The 21,848-nt window shown below is 40.1% G+C and overlaps 1 protein-coding gene across 1 annotated transcript in view; it reads right to left on the bottom strand.

Moving 5' to 3' along the window:
- SYNJ2 (synaptojanin 2) overlaps nucleotides 1-21,848 on the bottom strand; it is a gene marked incomplete at both ends in the record, with an annotated part of 65,714 nt that overhangs the window by 9,502 nt on the left and 34,364 nt on the right. Inside the window, 15 exons of the mRNA XM_080616562.1 lie at nucleotides 42-194; nucleotides 574-742; nucleotides 2,003-2,081; nucleotides 3,316-3,534; nucleotides 5,574-5,691; nucleotides 7,712-7,868; nucleotides 8,090-8,248; nucleotides 9,975-10,167; nucleotides 12,647-12,787; nucleotides 13,939-14,020; nucleotides 16,221-16,412; nucleotides 18,239-18,404; nucleotides 18,501-18,650; nucleotides 18,874-18,955; nucleotides 19,339-19,508. Coding sequence (XP_080472688.1) covers nucleotides 42-194; nucleotides 574-742; nucleotides 2,003-2,081; nucleotides 3,316-3,534; nucleotides 5,574-5,691; nucleotides 7,712-7,868; nucleotides 8,090-8,248; nucleotides 9,975-10,167; nucleotides 12,647-12,787; nucleotides 13,939-14,020; nucleotides 16,221-16,412; nucleotides 18,239-18,404; nucleotides 18,501-18,650; nucleotides 18,874-18,955; nucleotides 19,339-19,508 — 2,230 coding nt within the window. The remainder of the gene's footprint in view (nucleotides 1-41; nucleotides 195-573; nucleotides 743-2,002; nucleotides 2,082-3,315; nucleotides 3,535-5,573; nucleotides 5,692-7,711; nucleotides 7,869-8,089; nucleotides 8,249-9,974; nucleotides 10,168-12,646; nucleotides 12,788-13,938; nucleotides 14,021-16,220; nucleotides 16,413-18,238; nucleotides 18,405-18,500; nucleotides 18,651-18,873; nucleotides 18,956-19,338; nucleotides 19,509-21,848) is intronic.

Raw genomic sequence — 21,848 nt, 5'->3', positions numbered from 1 at the left:
GAAACTTTCAGGTCTTACTTTAAGGAAGGTAGATACTTTACCTTTATAGAGCTGTGGGTTGTGTCCAGATTTGTTTGAAAGAGGTGTGGATGCAAATTGTTCAGAGCTCTCAGGCATATCTTCTGCTGTGTCATCTACTAGGTGTTGACACAAAGTATCATCTAAATAGTCATCTTCATCCTCCACTATATCACCTGAATTAAAATATTAAGTAAGAAAGAACTAGTGAGGAAATGTATTCTCTGTCTCTCTCTACAATGCATTTAATATACAGGCTGGGCGAGCTTCTTGTGTAACCCATGTGTTTCATTACAGTTTGTTTCTATACAGACAACTGTACCATAACTTGGATTTGCTACCATATATTGTAACACTAAATTGATAGGACAATCTCAGCCAACAGTTCTCTACCCAGGCACAAGGCAGGTTATGGCCTTAGTTACGATCCTCTTTTTAAGAATTGTGGCTTCATTACAGATTAAGATGTAACTGACACTCACACAGTACTTTCTCTATGCAATCAAAGTCAGCAAACCAATTTCCCACAATTTCACTTAGAATCCTTCTGCTCACCTTCCGAGTCATAGTCCAAACTTGAGAAGTCAAAATTTTCTTCCAGAAGAAAGGAGTTTGCTGTGGGGGTCATGGGGGCAATGCTGTCCCGTTTTCGAGCAATTTCCTCCTGAAGGCCCTTTAGCCAGTCCTTAGTCTTGGGCCGGATCTTCACTGTTCTGCCTCTAACCTAATGCAAAGAAAGAACTGTTTCCTCTTTGCCAAGCAACTTCACAAAATGAGAACACCTGAAGAGAATAAGCAAGTGCTGCTCGTCTGTTGTACAACTGCTTCAGAAACTGATGCAACTAGCTTCATTTAGGAAGCTAAATGAAAAGAAAGCACTCTTCCTACTCCACAACCAAGTTTTCAGGCTGTAACAATATTCTTGAAGGAAAATTAGCTTCACAGCTCAAAAGTACTGCTGCTACATTTGGGAAATACTTGGGAAATTGATGAAACATCCAATATCGTCAAAACAATACTGTGATAGTAATAATGGTGTGGGAGGGTTCCATTTTTGAGTCAGTAGCTTTAAAACACACAGGAATTTGCTACTTGCTGCCACCTGTAAGGAGATTCTCTGCTCAGATAATCCCAAATATGATGGTTGATGTATATGGAAAGTATAGTATTAAACAGGTTAAGACCGCAACTGCTTATATGTGTTGCTTCATGACATTTGGGGTGAGATGTATCCAAGCCAGCAGCTTTGAAACAAAATTAATATGGAAAGTTCCTGAGTCAGGTTCCCAGCACTTTTAGACACTGCACACATGCAACTGCATTTTGGCTTGTGCTATAAATTACATCAGTGAAAGGAGCCAAATTAAAAGATATAGCTCCAAATATGAAAGAAGAATGAGAGTTAAATCCATTACTTGAGTGTTAAGTTTACAGTGCAGCCCCACAAACAGTTTTATCAGCATAAATGAGGGGCTTGATGAATTGTAGAACATGTGTGTGGGAAGGAAGAGCAGGGGATAGGAAGGTAAATGCCTACTGCTAATGCTGAGTTTGCCATGGAGGCCAATGAATCATGTTGTTCCAGCTTGGTAGAAAGAGTTTATTTGATACACTTAAGAGTAATGAAAAGTCTCCAAACCACAATCGTGAGGATGCTTTGGCAACAGCATGAAGTCACATATTATCTCAGGAGAACTGCTTCAAGTGCCAGAACAATGGCTAAGTCCATATATTCTGCACTGGTATCAAAGGCCAGATCTTAAGCAGTCCTTAGGAGCTCCAAGAAAAGTCACCTCCTGCCCTCCGAAACTGAAATACTGCATTAAAAGCCTCAGCAGCTGTGAAGGCTAAGGACTTTGTGACCACTAAATTTCTTTAAAATAATGCCACTTGATACAGATAGAAACTCAACTATCTCATTCTAAGCAACCACTTTTGAGAAATTTGTTATGAAATTCCTATTAAAGGTTTGAGAGAGTCTTACTTTGACACCATCTATATCCATAACACGAAGAGCTGACTTGCTGTCTGCAAATGTAACCAGCATTTGACCTCCACTGATCCTAGGAAAAAAGGGTAGAGGAGAAAAAACAATGTACTTTACTTCACCATTGACTAAAAAGCCTTAAAGGCAAGCATGGTAGCTTTGTATAGCTATATATTTGGCTTTAGTTGTGTTTTCCTCACAACTCTATTTTGGGGGGAGTAACATGATCTACGAATCCCAGTTCAGCTCTTCCTCTCCCCCAGCCTCCCTTGTGTGACCCCAGCACCCTGCCCTTGACTGGACTGCCTCCCCATAAAGCAGCAGTATAAACATCTCAGGAGCTGTTGACAGGTCTGACCAAGTCTGATATCTGCACTCCCTCTGCACTAACTTCCATGGCTCTCCATACCCCTCATGTATGTCACATGTCCTCACCTCAGAGGACACGTGATGCTCCCCAAAATTGGTATACTATCAAGGTGTGAAGAAATTTAAACCAAAACTAAACCACCAAAGCATATTCTTTTCTTGCTCCACTTCTTCACAAGCAGGTGATGCTGCTGTTTCTGCAGGGTTGCTTTTAAACTCTCAACTTATATTTGGTACTTCATAAAACCATACAACAGGTCATCAGTTTTCTCCATTAATAAATGGGTCTAATATAATACAAGCAAGTTTCTGGTCTTGTTTCCGAGGTCAACTGTCAGATCTTTTGCCTGTATTTCTCAAAACAGAAGTCTCACAGCCTTGTACAGGAGCTGTACATGTTGGAGCCCTGCACAGAATGAAATTAAACTGCTCTGCCAGAAGGTATCACATTGCACTCTCCCTCTCAAACTTAGTAGGTGATGGAACTTCAAGAAGCTGTACTATTAACAAACAACCAAAATGACTCCCAAAAGAAAGGTGAGCGAGCTAGGAAATCTTAGTGAGCATGACAGTGCTGGAAGAGAGCACTACTTCCTCAGAGGAAGTGAGGCAGGGCCCTGCCAACAGAGGCTATGTAAACAAATGAGGCCTGCATGTAAAGGTGATGATTCACATCAAGGCCTCTGCTTTATGGTGCTGTACCAGATAAAATTCTCCTCCACTCAGCTAAGAGAACTGTTAGACTATTTCTTTAACAGGTTGATGAGAGGTAAAAGGTATTCAAAACACTTGTATTCAATTTCTAATGAGGAATTCAGCATGCAGGAAAGGAATGCAGCATATTGCTTTCTAATACAAAACTAGAATCCGTCAGGACAAAAAGGGAATTTCTAGCCTATGTTCTTGAATAGCTGACATGTCATTTCAGATCCCAAACTTACCTGACCAGAACAATAGTGCCATAATTCTCAAACATTTGCATAAGCTCTGTACGCAAGTCCTCAGGAAATTCATTCTTCTCTTCTGGTGTTGGTGATAACAGATATACCACTACTGTGGCATCCAGTGGTCCCTGGAAAGATGACACTTCCTGGAAAACACTCTCACGGGCAGCTTGATTAACTTCCTGAACTTCCACTTCTACAATAGCTAACACTGGCCTATATAAAACAAAGGAGAAATGCTTATTTGAAATTAAGATCAATATCACTCAACAGGAAATGCTTCTATAAAATTAAAACCAGTGTCAAGCAGCAGGACAAGTAAGCACTTAGTTGTGTGAAGGACAAACAGTGTATTTTTTAAACTCCATACAACTATGACTATTAACTCCACAATGTTACATCTCATTGCAAATGTTTAATTAAGCCTGCTATGCCTTAGAAGGAAGTGATCATTATGTATGACCTACACAGAAAGAGAAGCGGAACAAATTACTTAAGGTCTCACTGCAAAAGAGCACTGTGGTTGGCAATACAACCCAGAAGTTCAGAGTCTGGTGGGTTGTTTCATTTTTCCTGCAGTGGATGACCATGTCTTGAGCTCTGTTAAATATATTTACCAGTCCTGAATTAGCTGAATGTAACAGTAAGGACTGTAAAGGAATTCAAATAACAATTGTGTGTAGCACTTCTGGCAAACCTGGTATTTTCACTCATTATCAAAAAACTATGTTCCAAAACATCTATAGATCAGGAAGGCAATTATGTTCTCTTAGACAAGGTCACATAAAGATGTCTTCTTCCAAAAACAGAAGGACAAAGTACTCTAAGTGTATAGTTTGGTTATGTAGAAAACATATGTCAATCCATCACATTATAAGCAGCCAACACTGCAAACTTGCTTCTTCAGCCTTTTCTTACAAATCACCTCTCTGTGTGTTAGATCGAAATAAAACTGAGAAAGCTCTCTGAAAGAGTAAAGCTTGTCTCATCTCAGTGGATGCAATCCACATTCTCAGATTTCCACCTTGCACATACACAGACAGCAGTAAGTGGAATTGCTGCCTCCTACTTGCCACAGATTAGAAATACGCATTACCAGAATGTGTGAAAGCAACAACAGCAGAGCTCAAAAGAAATAGTAAAAGTGGTGGGCAGAAGAAGTATAGAAATAGTTAAGTATTTCTACATGCACTGTGAATCATAATGCATTTCCATATGTCACAAGCCCCTTTTCCAGCACAAACCTTGGGAAAGCAAACCTGCTGACTGTAATTAAAAAGCAGTTTCTGCAGTCAAGTTTGCTGAAATAGAAAACCAATGTACAACAGTCATGTTTCACCGATTGCATCCTCAGGGTCCTTTATAATGAGTGCAGCAGTTCCACTGTGCTTTGTGGAAGACAGCAATGTCAAAGCCTTGACACACGGAAACTGATTGCAAGAGGCACGTTCTTCCATTGCTGGAGGAATAAAGAACAGTTCTCGCATGCAGAAGCACTGTGAGAAGCACAGAGCCAGCTACTGCGGGTCACTGAGCATTGCTATGAAGAAAAATACTGTAGCACTTCCATAGGGCATGCAAAGGGTGAGACAAAGATTATTCCAAATGCAAGGGAGCTTTCAGGGTGTATTTATTACAGAATTTGTTTGAGGAAAGTGAAGCTGTGAACAAGTTTAACGAAGGTCATTCATATCCCTAAAGGCAAGTTAATGATATGGACCAACCAGGGGCACTGGTCTTTATTTTTCCCTCCTTCTCCCATCTCCATTTCTAAGGGAAGCCCAGAAGCCCAACACTTCACTACTCTGGAATGGTCACACCTAGCCCTGTGTACATGGCTTACACCTCTTCAGGCCACACTGTTCCAGTCTCCTCCTCTCCCATGGCAAGCTGAGTGGAAGCCCATCAGAACAGCTTGTTTTGCTATTGGAGCCTTCCAAAATCAAGCAACAGAAAGCCCTCAGTTTTCTATACCTGTTGCTACAACTTACCCAACCCAATCCAACCAAATCCACCACAGTGCAGTAGAAATCAACGCAAGACCATAGATACTTTCCCCCTGGTATAAAACCTACCATGAAGGAAAAAAACCCCTCCAAATGGATAATAAACATAGAATAAGAGTGTAATTCCTGTTACAACAATGTATGTATTACAACTATAATACAACAATTACGACATTATGAATGCGTCATAATTCAGTATGACACATTCTACCTAGTGCCCTTTCTTTTATGATTTGCTTAGGACTTTACCTGTGGTCAGATGCTTGCAGCTCAGCTCTCCCATAGTACATCAAGGCTCCGGGTGTCCAGGTGTGCCTGACTTTAGTTTCAGCATTCAGATCACTGTCTAGAAGATTGATCTCTCCAGCTATGCAGCACAAAACATGATTTAAAATTCACTTAAAACTAGCTGTACTAACAGTTAAGAGCTATTCTATTAGGACACGCTTTACAGACCCTAGTAGTAGGAGGTGGGGTATTTTTGTTCTTGTATCCTGAAATATTTACCAGCTAGGGACTAGGGCAACAATATAGAAAGGACAGGGAGTGCAACAGAGACAGCTGATCACTAGGAAAAAAAAACCTGTAAAATGTTTAACCTGAATGTCACCTAATCAACTGCCTGTACAATCTGGGTTGACATAGTCATACTAGGATTTTGGCTCCCGCCCCATTACTGAGCATAGAAACAGACACTACCTGCAATACACACTGTAAATCTGAATACACAGGGATTGGAGAAACAATGCACAAGATATGGGAGAAAGCAAACCTATGCAAATCTAACCTCTGAATACTTCTTTTGCAATGCATGAAGATGACAAAGGGCTCTAGACATTATGGTAGAGTATTATACTGCTGTGAATAACAGGCAGGTTCTAGGTCACTGTTTAGGCTAATAGACAACTCCATTTTTTTTCTCTGGAGTTGAAAAGGAGTTAATATGGAATATCGTGTTCATGCCTAAACACTCGCACTGTGGCTACACTTTCTTCTCAGAAGGCAAATAATCCTCTAGCCTGTAACAGCAAAAGGAAGAAAGGCAAAAGAACTGGAGCCAAGAGGCAGAAAAGCCTTGCCACCAGCAGTAAAGGAGAGGAACTCTAGTAGTGAAATAATTAGAAAAGCTTTGAAGGGCTGGGAAGGTGGATGAACAGACAAGGGGTCAGGTATATACCCATGTGAGCTAGCTGTGGAAGGCCTACTAACCCTAAAGACAGGAACCTGCCTTGGCTAGATAGGTCCTACATTCTGTGTGTACTCCATCAACTAAAGTCCTGCCGGGGCAAACCTTTCTATGCAAAATAAGGAATATGCTGAAGGGTTTTCCTTCTCCTAAACTGAAAACAGCCAGCACAAGAGGGCTTTTTTAGCTTCCTTACTGTATCTCACACGGTTTTTCTTTCCCAGATTACATCTCCTGCAATGGTTTAAGCTCCTCATTTTACGTTATTTTTCATTCCTTTAATAAGAGCATATAACTCTGTATCACACTGACACATACTCTCTGATTGCCCTAGTTTTGCTTTGTACCTTTTACCCTCATGGTATGACCAGGATTCCAAGCAGCAGTTCCCAGGCAAGTGAAAAAGCAAATCTGCAGGCACAAATCAAGCTACTTCCCAGCAATTACACTTTTAATGTGACTTTGGTCAGATCTTATAAACACCAGGGAACATACCTACAGACTGAAAGAACGGTTATGAAAACTGTCCCTGGACACACAAAGAAATATTTTTTATTTTGTTCGCGTAACTCATGAATAACAAGTGAAAACAGCCCTTCTGTTGTGCTGGCCACTCATGATCAGAAAGTACTTTACAAACACTAATTAATGAAATCTCTCCCGATTCCAGAAGCTAGCAGAAATATTCCTAAGAATTACTATGGCAGAAGAAATTACAGAAAAGCGCTTATACATCTGCTGAGGACAACAGTGGCAACAACGTAGCCATTATAACATGGGAACTTTACGTGGACTAATAATTCTGTTGAAAAACAACAGAATAATTTCTAGATTGCTATAGCTGGATTATTTTCAGTTCCTGAGCAAACTCCCAGCACCTTTTAATTCTCTAGCATGAGCCCTTTGTTCACATGAAGAAATGGCTCTTTCTAGCTGTACAAGTTATTTCAGTGAAGCTGAAAGAATATCTGCCAAAGTAAAGCTACTGCAATCTGACAAAGCCTACAGGACCCATCTAAAGACAACTGACAGCCCAGAACTCACTAACTCCCTTCTTCACCATTCACTAGATTAAATTCCCTTATGTCCAGAACTCACTCACTCACTTCCTCACCATTCACTACATTAAATTCCCTTATGTGGATTCTGGATGAAATCTAAAACAACTTTCAGATAAAGGATGAGGAAAGATCTTACACACCTGTTTTTTCAAAAGGCAGTTTCTTTCTCCACCAAAGCACTCTGTCAGTCCAAGCTGGGGTTCTGCACTTATCACTTGTATCATAAGCCTCTGAGCCAACGTCGTATTTATATGTTGGTCCAAAATTAATAGTCCCTTCATGGAAGTCTTTAAAAATCTATGAAGGCAAATACCATCTCTTTGATCAAATCACAGATGAGGTAGGTGCCATTGTCATGCATCTGCTTCCTCGCAAACAAACAACATTCTGATTTTTAAACAAATTAGTACATTCATGTACTACAAAGAAGGGTCTGAAAATGCAGCTTTTTTACTCGCTCAAGGAACTAGACCAAACCAAAATACAGGTATTCAAGGAAAGGAGACACACTGCCTTACTTTTCCACTGGATTTTTGCTGTTGTAGTTGGTCAAATTCCAAAAGTGTCTTCCAATCTTGACGTTTGAGAAAATAAAACACTTCCTCATATGTTAGATCAATGCGATAGTTAAAATCACCACACCAGAAGACATAGTCATGTGAGAACATGCTCTGCCCCTAGTTTGGAGGTACAGAATACTGTTAATGTTAAATCACATTAATGAAAACACATTTTAAATGCATTGAAATGTAGAACCCAGTCTCTCTGAATTACTAAATACCGGACCTACTTGTCACATTCTATTTGTTAAAATCCATCTTATGCTAAAATGGAACAGTTCCTTCACTGTCTTTTGCATCCAGCTGAGCTGAATTTGTAAACTAGAGTTTCAGGCTCTGACCCCTGTTTCCTGAAGGTATGTCTAAGCCAGGACCCCTGCTTTATATTCACAATTTGGCTATCATGAATATTAAAAACATATGCTTGTTTCCCTAATACATTTCACCCACATATATTTACATATTCTAAATATAACACAAAATGTGCTTCTGCTACCAAGGCATATTCAATGACATAGGCTCTGAGTAAGAACAAGCTCCAAATTTGATCTTATATGCATGTTGTAGTTTGGCAAATGTATTGAAATAAAACGCCACTGAAAATTAATTCCAGTTCTAAATTTTACATCTCATCCTCTAACCAGTCTTTCTGGGTTTTTTTCCTTCTTCCAGTTAAGCTATAAACCTCTACTAGCCAGAGATTTGTAAAGAAATCATTCCAGAGCTGTGGCTGTCACAGCACTAGAGGGCACTCTTTCTATGCATTACAAACAGGTACATTCAGCTATTGCAAATGTAAAAGACATAAAATGCTAATGAGGTATTAGAAGGAAAAAACTACCGTGAGTACAACTTTATGGCCATTTGGAACAGATATTCTATGCAGGACGTCCAGACTGTCAGTGTTAGTTCTTACATAAAACAACTTATTGATATGCTGCATGTGCCAAGCCTCTAAACCTTGCAAACAACAGGAAGTTAAAATTTTATGGTTTTCAACCTAAACGCCATCTTTTGCTGACAAACTAGAATACACAAGCTGGTCCATTCCCTCCTTGGTTTAGAACCTCTCCAGGGAGGTCTGAGAAATAAAATATTGTGGAAATTAAAGCAACCAACATTGAAGGAAGCAAAGGAGCACTGCTACTAAATCTCATGAGTCACCTACTGGCCTGAGGAGACAAGTGTGAAATAAAACACTAGGATGATTGATTTGACACTATTTAGGGAAAAAGTTATTCATACACATACAGTAGTGCAGCTAAAGCAGCTAAGCCTACCTGCCACACACTGAGGAAAGCCAAACAGCTTTCCTTGGAAGTGACACATTTGTGAGGACAAAGTGAAGGGAACAGAAAGTATTGTGTCAGTGACCAAGAACTGGTATGTCATACCCGAGCAGGAGCAGCTAAAGCACTGATGTTCTGAGTGGCATGGATGGTCTTTTATGTACTGTTACTAACTAGTGCCAGCAAGTGCTATTGATATCATGCTCTCTAGCCAGGCACCTAGATCTTATCCATGAGGCCTTACAGATTTGTCAGTTAAGTTGCACCTTTGTGAAAGATAAACTTCAAAACTGCGCAAATGCAAGGACTTTTCAAGCACTGCAGCAACTATATTTTTTGAAAGGGGTAGTACCTTTGTTAAGTGAGTGCTATGTTGGGTGGTGTCTGGTCTCTTGTGAAATGTTTTAACATTGTCCTATAAGCCCATTCTCCATAGCACTGAGAAGACTTCTTTGATATGACCTGTCATCAAAGACAGCCTGAGACCAGCTTTCATAATGCAAAGATACAGCCTTTATCTCAATTTTTTTTAGCATACATGCACATACACTTACCATTGGGAAGCTGAGTTTCTGTGTGATTTCTTTATAATCTTCATTCCTTTCTTTCACCTGAGTCTGCCCAGCAGTTAAGTGACTGCATATAAAGCAGAAACTAGTACTATAGAACTGAAAACGAATGCTCACTGCCCCTTTATTTCCAGCTTTTCCTCCCATTCCTGTCTTCACGGTGTCTATTGCTACATCCCTATATTAAAAAAAAAGTAAAGATAGAAAGATAAGACAGTAAACGGCTGCAGGGACAAACATTCAATCAGGTTTGACTGCAGCATAAAGGAAAAGCCAGTTTAGAATACCATGTCTTCTCCCCTCCAGAAAACTTGTTGTCTTAGGCTCATCTTTTAGTTTATGATGTTCACACACTTGTGCTTCAAATTAAGTATAATACAATAGCACAGAAATAAAACTATTTGAATATATTTCCCTCCTCTTTCTCTCTTCCAAACAGATAAGCAAGACACTATTTCCGAAATATTGGGAATTTCTACAGAACATATTTTTCAAGTTTAAATCTACTATGATCTTTAAAATACAGACAATAACTAAATTTACTATTACATTTCCTTTTGTTTTTGACCACACGGAAATCTGTTTTTCAGGCAGTTAACAATTTCATTAGTGTGACTACATGTTAAAAGCCAACTTCGCAGTTGGTGCCAGATTTTTCAGTCAATTAAAGATCATAACCCATAATTTGTTAAATCAGATGCAATAAAATCAGTGATTATTGGATACAACTATTTATAACTAACTCCTAAAACGAGTTCTGTACTGATGACAAATTGCTTAGGGTCTTTATGTTCTTAATTACATGGCATTTCAATGTCATGATTAGCATACACTTCACTACAGAAGAATGACTTGGCAAAGCAGACCACCTGCTTGCAGGATACTTCCTCCCAGATGGCCAATCTACTTCGAGAATAAAGCATGCCTTTCTGATCAGATAAGTAAATGATGAGATCATTGCTGTAACCAACCCCAGCACCATGCATGCCCTTCCTAGTGAGAAAATATTACTTTCTAGACATAAGTCAAGCAAATCTGGACTAGAATCTTACTTGCTAAAGTAAGAGGCAGGTAGAAAACGGCTAAGTTTTATTTCAGTTATTGTCAGGCATTCATGATCTGAATGATGTAAGATACTACAGCTCTCTTACCTCCCTTCTTGATTTTCTTCTCTCCCCACCTTTCTATCTTTTTTTCTCCCTCTTTTTCTCTCTTTTCATGACTGCAGGAAACTACCAGAAGACACCCTCAGGTAAGCAAAAAAGCCTAAGCTTTTTTTTCTGTAAGCACAGAAGCCTTCTTTTGCACTTCTGGTAACTTTTGTTTTCCTTTTCTGGGCATGGGAAAAAACTACACAAGCATACAGGCTAGGTTTGATTACACTCACATAACACATAGCAGCACACCAGCATTAACTCATGAAACTTGATTACCAACATCGAACCCTTCCCTATTCCTCTGGAGTTTCAAAGGGTTACATCCAGTTTGACAGCTGCAGCAGAGCCACTGTGCTGTTTTGCTTCTGATTTGCATTTAAGCTAAGCACTTCCTGCTAGATTACTCAAATTTCTTCTAAGCCAGGTGAAAAGTCAAAAACTGGCAGACACAATTCTCCTCTGGACTGCTTCATGACAGCGGAAACATGTAATTTGTCAAAATCATGTTGAAGAAAGATTACTGGGAAGGCAGCAATGCAAGACCACCACAGTTACCTGGATTGCGTTACTCTGCTTAGCCTACAGCACTTCATGTTGAACAAGCTCTGCACTGATCTTCTCAGTGGATAAGAGATCAGAAGGGAGAAAGAGGCAGGTTTTGATAGTTTGATCACAAAATGCAGTGGCCTATCAGTGCCTTAATATGGGGTATACAGCACTTATTGGACCACTCCAGACTTCAAGGTCAGACAGATGCCCAAAGGTAGTTTTGGCTAATTATTCATTTCCTACCTATTTATGCTCACCCTGCGCAATTTGTGACCACCGCATTTTAATGCAGATATCCCCTGTGGCTAGGTAATCTTCTAAGGGCAAGAGGAGTTTGGTCAGTCTCCAGGGACATTGGTACTAGCAAGATGAGGACACACAGCTCTGAACCCTCCTGACTAGGCACATGGTTCTGGTTCTTGTAACATCTGGGAGAGACAAACATTTAATGGGCCCTAAAAGCTCTTGATTCTACAAAATGTCACATGGCAAAATAGCTCTCTTTCCCCCACTTCCCTTTCCATGTTTTCCACCATTCTTTTCAGGTCTGGAACTAGTCCTGTAAAACACGTCCTTCAGGCAGAGTCACTTGCCTTCACTTGAACTCTTGGACTTACTAGCTCAGTTACTTACTAGCCCTTTCCATAAAGACAGCACCCAAACAAGGTGCTACACCCTGACTGTCCAAGCATGCCTGGCTTCTCGGCTGAACTGGAGGAAGATATTTGGGCTGCCTAGCCTTTGTGCAACCCAGCAGGATTGACGCCAGCCTACAGCTGCCAAGAAACATGTCTGTCTCTCACACTGAGCAGAGACCAGAAACCAGGTTTGCACAGACCCCACCAAGCTGAAAAACCAGCCCCACCCTTCACTGGCCATGCTCCAACAACACCATGTTACTGAAAACACAGGTTGGGTGGGGTGGTTGGGTTTTCTTGTTTTGTTTTTTACCTGATGAAGGGGACATGATATGGTCGTACAAAGATGAAAAGACAAACACCAACGAGCTGTGCTGATGTCAGCTGAATGTAGCGATGAGTCCTGGAAATTGCTTTTTGAAGCTGCTCTCCCCACATTTTTCTATTCGTTGCACTGGAACAAACATAAAATCATTTAATGGAATCAAAAGAAAGCGCATACAGTCAATAAAATGAGCAGATTAACTGTGCCTCAGCTTTACAGACATCCATTAGGCTGTGGAACTGGAAGTGCTGTAGGATGGATGCATGGCAGAGACAGATTAATACCTCCTTGTGAGCCAGTCCAGAGTTGGCAGGGTCAGTGAACCCAGGCACAGCATACAGAAACAGTTATCCTACTTCTGGACTTGAGAGGCTGTGCTTAGAAAGATCCATGCTCACATGATGTTTGACATGCCTATTCACTGGGGATAACTGGAAGCAGATTGTAGTAATCATAGCCATAAAACCAAAAATACACGTCAATCTCATAAATCATAAGATTGCTTGTGGTCACAGAGAAAAGGAGATCTTCCCTGACTGGGAGATGACTGTAGCTGTAACTTGCCATTTACAAAACCGAGAACTAACTGGTCAGCCTGATGGATCCACATTGGAAACTTCTTCTACCTCAATCCAAATTCAAAAGGACCAGTATACACAACAGCCTACTGTGCATGCTGACATGCCAAGCTCAGGCTTTGCCTTTAACTCCTTCTCTAGCCATGATTTTCATAAACACAATTAGCCACAGAAACATTTAATTCATTTTAAAATTCCCACAAGAATGCCAATTATGTTTGTAGTCATTGAGCACATTTTTCCAACATCAGACAGGGATTTAAGGACAAGCATTAAATCAGCGTCAACCATCAGAATTCTTCTCTGCCAATGTTGATTTAAGAGACTTAGAAACATATATTCCACTGTACAGAAGTTCACAGAAAAAAAGCACTTCAAACACCTTCCCAGTGCCATTTGTTAATGGCAAACATATTTCCAGCTATGATTACAAGCAACAGACTTGGAAGAAAGTATTCTGTACATCTGACCATAAAAAAGAACAACTGTGGAGGCTTTTGTTTGGCTGGTTCCTCTGGGGGAAAGGGTCCTCTTTTGGGTTGTGATGGTGGGTTTTTTGTTGTTGTTGTTTTGTTTTTTGTGTTTGCTTTCTTTTGTTTTGGTTTTGGTTTGTTTTTTTTCTTTTCTTTTTTTTTTGTTATTTTGTGTGTGTGTTTTGTTGATGGCTTTTTTTCTCTTTTTTGTTGTTTTGTTTTTACCTACCTGGCATTCACAATATTCCCTGCACTTAATTCAACCATCTCTTCAAACCCCACTGCAAATATGTCAGGAGGGAAGTTATCATCTGTTGGCAAAAAGGAAAAGTCATACAAGAATTACTATTTTGTTATTTTTTCTAATAACTTGTATTCTGATTTCTGTTAGAGATCATTCCTGTAGTTCCAGCTAGTGTAACCCCTGCCAAGCTATACATATTCATAATTCCTTTAATCTAATCTCACAAAACAACCCCTGCAGTTCCTCTGAATTTTTTTCCTGCTTTTCTCTCACCAGTTGGTCTCCATCTCTCTTGCAGGAAGCAGTTCAGGACAGAGCATTATACTGTAGCTGTGTTAAGATGAGAAAATATTCAATGCTCTCTCTTCCTCACCCTACTCATCACTAAAGCCACATCATCTCACTACCCACCATCTTTCATTCGCTTGCCATTTTACTCAACATGCTTTTACTTTTCAACACTGATCCTATGGAACTGTACTTACTGGCCAGACACCAGTATGTCACTTCCATGTCAATGCCTTTAGTAAATTTATCTATCAGCTTAAGGAAGACTTTGAAGATTATTCTTATTTTTTTTTCTGAGATCTTCTTAGATGATCACCCATACCTAAGGTTGGGTTAGATCACTCCAGAGCACAGTGACCCTTCCTTCCCTGGCCTAGGCCTGTGGATGTTACGCTGGTAAAACACCAAAGTGTTAGTGTGAGGTGTCCCTGCCCATGGCAGGGGGGTTGGAACTAGATTATCTTAAGGTCCTTTCCAACCCTAACTATTCTGTGATTCTATGAAGATCAAATGCTCTCATATTGTGCAGTATAGCAGTTGACCCATCAGGTCTGTCCACTGCCTAAAGGGATTATAATTATTTTTTTTTTTTTTTTGAGCTCTCATATGGCCAAGGTAACAGCAACTTAATTCAACATGAAGACCTAAACAGCAGACAACCATAAGAGCCTAAATCAGATATGCCCCAGAAAACAAGAATAGAAAAAGAAGTAAAATATGCAGCAACTCTGCGTAGGCACAAGGGTGAAACTAGCACATGACAGCTAGTCTCGTTTGCTGGCTTAACACGACAGGCACTGTCACATGTGCATTTCTCGTTAATAATTTCGGACATTTGTCTTTGAACACTCACCCATTTGGTAGGCACTGCATTAACATTACCATGAACAGAGACATTTGCATGGTCACACCCTAGCTCTGTTCACATTAGTCAGCTCTCTTCCAGAAGCTGCTTATACGTATGATTGCATGTACCATGCAGTCCTGCTTCTCCAGTTGTCTCAGAAGAAGGCCTGGCAAGGCTAGCACATGACAAGCACTCAAGAGATTTTAATATTACAAACACAGCCATGCGCTAACACATCTCAGTTGTTCCTGAAACAGACTGGACCAATCACCCACCTAAGCGGCTCAGAGTAGAGTGGTCTGTACCTAGTCACATATCCACGCACCTAAGCACTAGGGGTTCAAACGAGATAACTTGTGCAAGTAGCCAAAGATTTGGGGAATGAATTCCTGAGCTTCAAGGTTAGGCACAGGACTACTCCTTTGAGGCCTGCAGGAAGCTAAATGTTCCACTGTAACAACAAAAGCACAGGTTTTGCCATAGTTTTGTAACCACTCAATTTTTAAATGGCAGAACATTCACTTTTCATTTCCTTCATAAAATCTGTAGATCATTTGCAATATCTGACCTTGTTCTGTAAGTAAGAAACTCAGCAGCCAATTTAAGCAAGCTACAAGTATAAGAGCTTTCTATACTGAAAAGAAAATGAAATTACCTTCAAAAAAATAAATCTTTTTGTCTGTAACATTTCCAGACAATCTCAGAGTTCAGATTGTACAGGTATGTTTAGCTCCAGATAAAAACCAAGTAGACATTCTGAGGGCATGTAAGAATGTAGCTCCCACTTTCAATGAAGAACAAAGAACAGAATATGGAAGAAGAAAATGAAATATGGAATCCAGAATAAGCAGATAGATACACACCATGATAGCATGAAAGAGACCTCTGACTTCTGAAGGTTCAAAACAGTCACATGGTATAAACTGAAGAGTTGCTCTGTCAGAAACTCTTCAGACATGATTCTACTGCTGCAGGAAGGCAGCACAAGTCCACACCCCTAAGAACTGACAGAAAATGCCCTCCAAGATGCACTGCCTTTGGAAAGAACAGCTGGTCAAGTCGTGTGTCCCAACTCACTGTCTCCAGAGATGCCAGCAAACATTGCTTACATATTTTGACTGTGAAGTATTACCCTGAAATTCAGAAACTCCAGAGAGCTTGGGAGAATCCAGCAGCCAATCTGTCAGCTCACTGGTACCAAGGATGTTGCTTCGAAACTGCTTTCCCCCATTCACATTCCAGGTCCCTGTGGCAACACGAACACGTTTGAAGCTTGTGAATTCAAACTGACGCTCCGACATGGCCTTCAAAATACTTGGAGTTACTGATGAAAGAGAGGAAAGAGAAAGAGAGTGTGTAAAAGAATGTGCTCTAAAAGAACAGAAAGCATACAGAAACAACACAGCAAGTGTGAAATAATGACATTAATCTAGCAGCAACAACACAAAAGCTAAGGAATAACTCCAATGGCGATGGCATTAACTACAAGATAGCTGGAGTTGACATCAACTGTTTCTCTTCCAGAAACCAGGCACCCTTTGAAAGCCTCTGAAGGGCCATTCACTCAGTTTCAGTATACATTTTCCTGCACTTCTTCAAGTGCAAACAAATTATTTTTCCTCCTTTTACCTTTTCAGTCTAGCCTACAGTGATGTTGTGGTTTAACTCCGGCTGGCAACTAAGCACTACACAGTCATTTTCTCTCCTCCCTCCCTCACAGCAGGATGGGGAAAAGAGGTGAAAAAGTAAGAAAACTTGTGAGTTGAGATAAAAACAGTTTAATGGGACAGAAAAGGAAGAAAATAATAATTAAGGAGATAATAGTAATAATAATAATAAAAAAATTTGAACATAACAAAAGAAGTGATGCACAATGCAGTTGCTCACCACTGATGCCCAGTCAGTTCCAGAGCAGCAGCCCCTGGCCAGCTTTCCCCCCAAGTTTATATACCGAGCATGATGTCATACAGTATGGAATATCCTTTGGTCAGTTACGATCAGCTGTCCTGGCTGTGTTCCCTCCCAACTTCTTGTGCCCCTCCAGCCTTCTTGCTGGCAGGGCAGTATAAGAACCTGAAAGGTCCTTGACTACTTAGGAACAACTAAAAACATTAGTTTGTCATCAACATTATTCTCATACTAAATCCAAAACACAACACTATACCAGCTACTAGGAAGATAATTAACTCTATCCTAGCCAAAACTAGGACAAGTAATCAAGCATGTCACAAGTTATGAATTAAACTGAAGCCCTAAAAATTTTAGAGTGTGAAGGGAAATGCAGAGATCAGTCTTACACGAGTCCAAATCTAGCACTGTTGTGGCTCTCTAGCCTGGTCAGAACTCCTCACAGGAAACTGCTATAATTCATTTATTTTTGGTGAGTACAGAAAATTAGCAGTGTGCTTCTTTTGAGCAACTGAGGTAACCTTAATCTTTATCTACCTGATTTGCATTGGCAGTCAGGCATGGAGAAGCTAGCTATAATCTTCCTTGTGGTCCGCATCAGGGAACAGCCCCAGGATTGAAGTGGTGCTGAATGCTTCAAGTCTATCCTACTAATATCTGGTAGTTCCTTAAAGCAAACTGACCACCTGATACTGCTTGTGGGTACAATTATCCTATATTTTGCATACAAGTATTTTCTCAGAGAGAGATAAGGTGGTTTACCCTAGATGGGTGCAAACCAGTATGTGTATGTTGTGGACTATCAGGGCTCTGGAGTAAAGCAAGGGATGAACCAACATATCAATGTAATCGTGCTTTTAAAGATTCAAATGCTAAAAGCATGTGCAAACCGCAGGCCAAAAGTAAGCAGATAAAAGGTCTGAGCTCAAGAGACATCCTCAAGACAAATTCAGGACCAGGCTGCGAATACAGCCCTAAAATCTTTCCCTCTGGTCCAACTCCTCTGAACTGTCAGAGGAGATCACCATCAAAGAGCAGACATACTCAGAAGTCCAAAACAAAATACAAGAAATAAGCATAGTGGAATTAAAACACACAGAGCTGTGCTACAGTCACAGTTTTAAACAATAGATTTGTGCAAAAGTAACTTGCTTATTGATTTTTTCAAAAGGGTGCAATTGATTATATCTGACAGCTAAAAAGAGACACAAAAGAAAAGCAACGGATTTACACCAGCCTCACCCAGCAGTGCAGTGTGGTCCATGAGCATCTTGCCTTTGTCTGCATATTCCTCACTGCAGAAGTCACCCATGAGCAACAACTTTATGGCTTCCTGCTTTACTGCATCAGAGAAATTTGACTGAATAGTGCGTGACACAGAGCGGGCACCATCCTTGAGCTTCCCAACCTGCATTGGACAGGAATCATCAGTGCGAGTGACACCAAAGAGTAAATCAGACATCTTTCTTTACTTGTGAATAAACAGTTTTGCTGGTTTTTTTACCTTGTTCTTCCCCTCAAGGGCACGACTGCCTGTTGATACTCTGCTCAGATTCTGACCATTAAGACTCCACATTACTTTGTAGGATTCCACAAAGCGCTCAATTACAGATTTAGAGTTCAACCCAAGGCTCTCTAACTGAGCAAGCAGGATCTGGATTAGGTGCAGAAGGAGAAAAAACAACAGCAACATTGTTCTTAAATGTGTTTTTGCTTTTTATCCTCAGTTTAAGTATTCCAGCCAGTACCATTCTTTATCACAGGGCTGGCAAAACAGACTTGTATAAATGCGGCTCATGCCCTCTTTCTTGTCTTTGCCATGGAACAGACCATGTACGCAGTACATGTTTCCACAAAAGGTCCCCTGACAAACTCACCTCCAGTGCAATGAAGGACTGAACGCTATTAGTACGATCCAGGCAGTCCAAGCAATTAATTCGAAAAGTACCTGTCTGCAGACTTTGGTAACCAAACACAAGAGGAGGGAGGAAAAAAAGGTATATTTTAAAATAATATCTAATTGTAAGTTGATTGAACAAGATCATCAAATATTCAGCCTGAACATCCCCACCCACATTTTGATGATGCACAATGTATTCCATTAAATTGTCTAATTATTTGACTACATCTGCAACATTGTATTAGCAAATTCATGCACTGTTAATTTTGCAGATTCCAAAAAATGGAGATGCAGTTAAGCGAATAATCTATTTAGCACCAAGACTACACTTTGTCTAAAAATCATACTTCAAGATGGTCATTTACACTCATGGTCCAAACACAGCAAGAAACCAACCAGGTGGTGCCTTGCTATGCTGGGACAGAGGGGCAGGGACACTCACCGTGGACTTACATTCTTGCCCTTTGTGAAGGTTCCAAAGTCTTCCCAATGCAACTTCAGCTGAGGCCTCAGCAAATTTTCCAGTTTCTCAGTTTTCCCACCTTTTGCAAACTTGTAGTCAAAGTTTATCATAGGAGTGTCTGCCGCATGGGAAGAGGCCCATAGCAGTTTCTGTTTAGACAGAGAAACGAGGAAACCAAATTCTGCTGAAGCCACACTGTAGGGATTGATACCAGTGTGCTTTTATCACTACTGAGCTTACTGTTTATCATGTTTTTAATACTGAGAAGTTCATTGGGAATTTTGAAAGGCCAGACATGAAAAAAAACAACTGAAGTCCCCCATCTGTTTTCTTTCCAAAACTAATCTGGATTGTTAGACCCCAATTTTTTGGCAGAGGAACTCAAACTGTAACTGCAACGTGTATTTCAGAATTGCTGCTGTCTGCACCTTGGCTAGTGGTAGCCCTGCAGCAGTGGGCTGCTACCTCTGAGCACAAGGGTATACAGCTCTGGGCAAGCTCAGGACCAGGACCCTGATGAGAAGGCTATCCAGAGCTGCTTAAGGTAGAAGAGCATAACAGTGCATGGGTGTATTGTTTTAACCATTCCTGAAGTGCAAACACATGGGAAAACGTGGCCCTAAACTTAGGTAGAGGTGGCCTGGGGAGGAAGTAAGAAAAAAAATTCTATCCCAGGAAACATACTATAAAATGTTTGTGGTAAACCATAAAAGTGAAAGAAGAGGCACAAACAGCCTCATTATTTCATCTCCAATTTCAATGACCTCACACACATTTCTGTAATCACCAGAAATTTCATTATCTGTAATAGATACGACAATAATACATCCCGCTCTCCATGACAATGCCAGAGAAAACTGTTACATTAACTCTAACTGTGCATGTTTCTGTCTATTTCCTTTCTTCCTGCACATTCTTATCCCAAGAGATGGATTCTTTTCTCCACTTAGATTATGACACAAACTGAACAAAACAATTCTGATATTACATTAAAAGTGTACAGTTACAGCAGTTACACCAGTATAATTATATCAAGTAAGCCATTAAGCCTTCCCTGAAGAAACAAATTTAAAGGTGTTGCATGGTTTTGGAGGGAGATGTGCAAAATCTATTTCATTACATTATTACCAAAGCCAAAACACTTGGTATCCACTTCCCTGTTGTTGACACCTCAACTTGCCTTTACAGCTGTTGGCAGTAGTAATGCACTTGAGGAGGACATTTACCCACTGCCTCGGTGTAGATCGTTGTCAGAGTATTCCTAACTCCATCCTACAGCACTGCTTTTACTGTAAACATAATTACATCTGTTATTGAGAATGATTATGGGAGGAACAGCATTACCAGGAACAGTATTGATTTTTGGTCTGGCAACAGCTGATGCTAAGTTGGTCATTTACAATTTTTCATTTGTTCCTGTTGTATAAATGAATATAAATGTATAAATAAACCAACTCTGATAAGAATTACTAAGACTGCAGCAAGAGCTGGGAGAAAAGGAAGGAATACAAGCAAAGGAAGATGGAGAAACAAAGAAATAAACCAATGACAGAAGAGGAGAAAAGCTTTCATTCCAAATCATTCCCCTATAAATTAGTTTACTTTTAATTCAAGCCCTTTAAAATCATTTAAGTAAAAATTAACTACGTAGTCTCTCCAAACATCCATTTATTAAAACACAAAGGTAAGACCAAGAGGTGGTTGTTTTGAGTGGGTACAAAATTCCAGGTTCCTGTGCTGTCAGCCTTAATTTTTTCAGGTCACAGAATGCTTTCATAATTTTAATTTTTTTTTTAAAGCAGGGATAAATTTTAGTAATTTAAGCAAAACTGGTCTTTAGTTAAACTAAATGAACAAATGCAATGTATTTATTCTAGAGATGCCCTGTTTCTGACTTACCTTCTGGTAGTATGGTACTTGCCATGAACATGGTCTTAAACATCGTGGGAGTTTGATAAAATATCAGCATTAAATTCACAAGAAATGTCAGATTTGTATCCTCGTTAAGTTATTTGAGCATTCAGAAGTGATTCTCTCTTACCCTTAAATTTCAGTGCTTTTGCAAAATAAACTAGAAAAACTATTTTAAAGATAGGGGAAACAGGACATTATAAAGGCTTAGCTGTGTCATGCAGAAATTCAGGAAGATGCTGAAAACAGAAGCTAGGACCAGACTTCAGTTCTGTACCTTCCTTACTGCCTTGGAAGCCTTAGTCACAAATACTCTCTTTGGCCATATTCTGTACAGAAGAAGACTTTCACTTTGTCAAGTTTCCACTTGGAAAGCTGAGAGTCCTCCCCAGCTCTTTTGGAGGAGGAGGAAATGGTCATACAGAAAAACTGCCAAAACCCTCCAGCCACTCCTTGTCTCAAGTACATTACTCCAACAGAGAGGGAAACAAATCCCTGTATTTAACTACAATGTTCATTTTGCTTAGTTTCACACAGTAAACATTTGATCTCAGACTGTTGTATCATTCTTTACCAAT

Source organism: Psittacula echo (assembly GCF_963264785.1).
Source record: "Psittacula echo genome assembly, chromosome: 4".
NCBI lineage: Eukaryota > Metazoa > Chordata > Aves > Psittaciformes > Psittacidae > Psittacula > Psittacula echo.
This window is presented reverse-complemented; position numbering and strand designations above follow the sequence as displayed.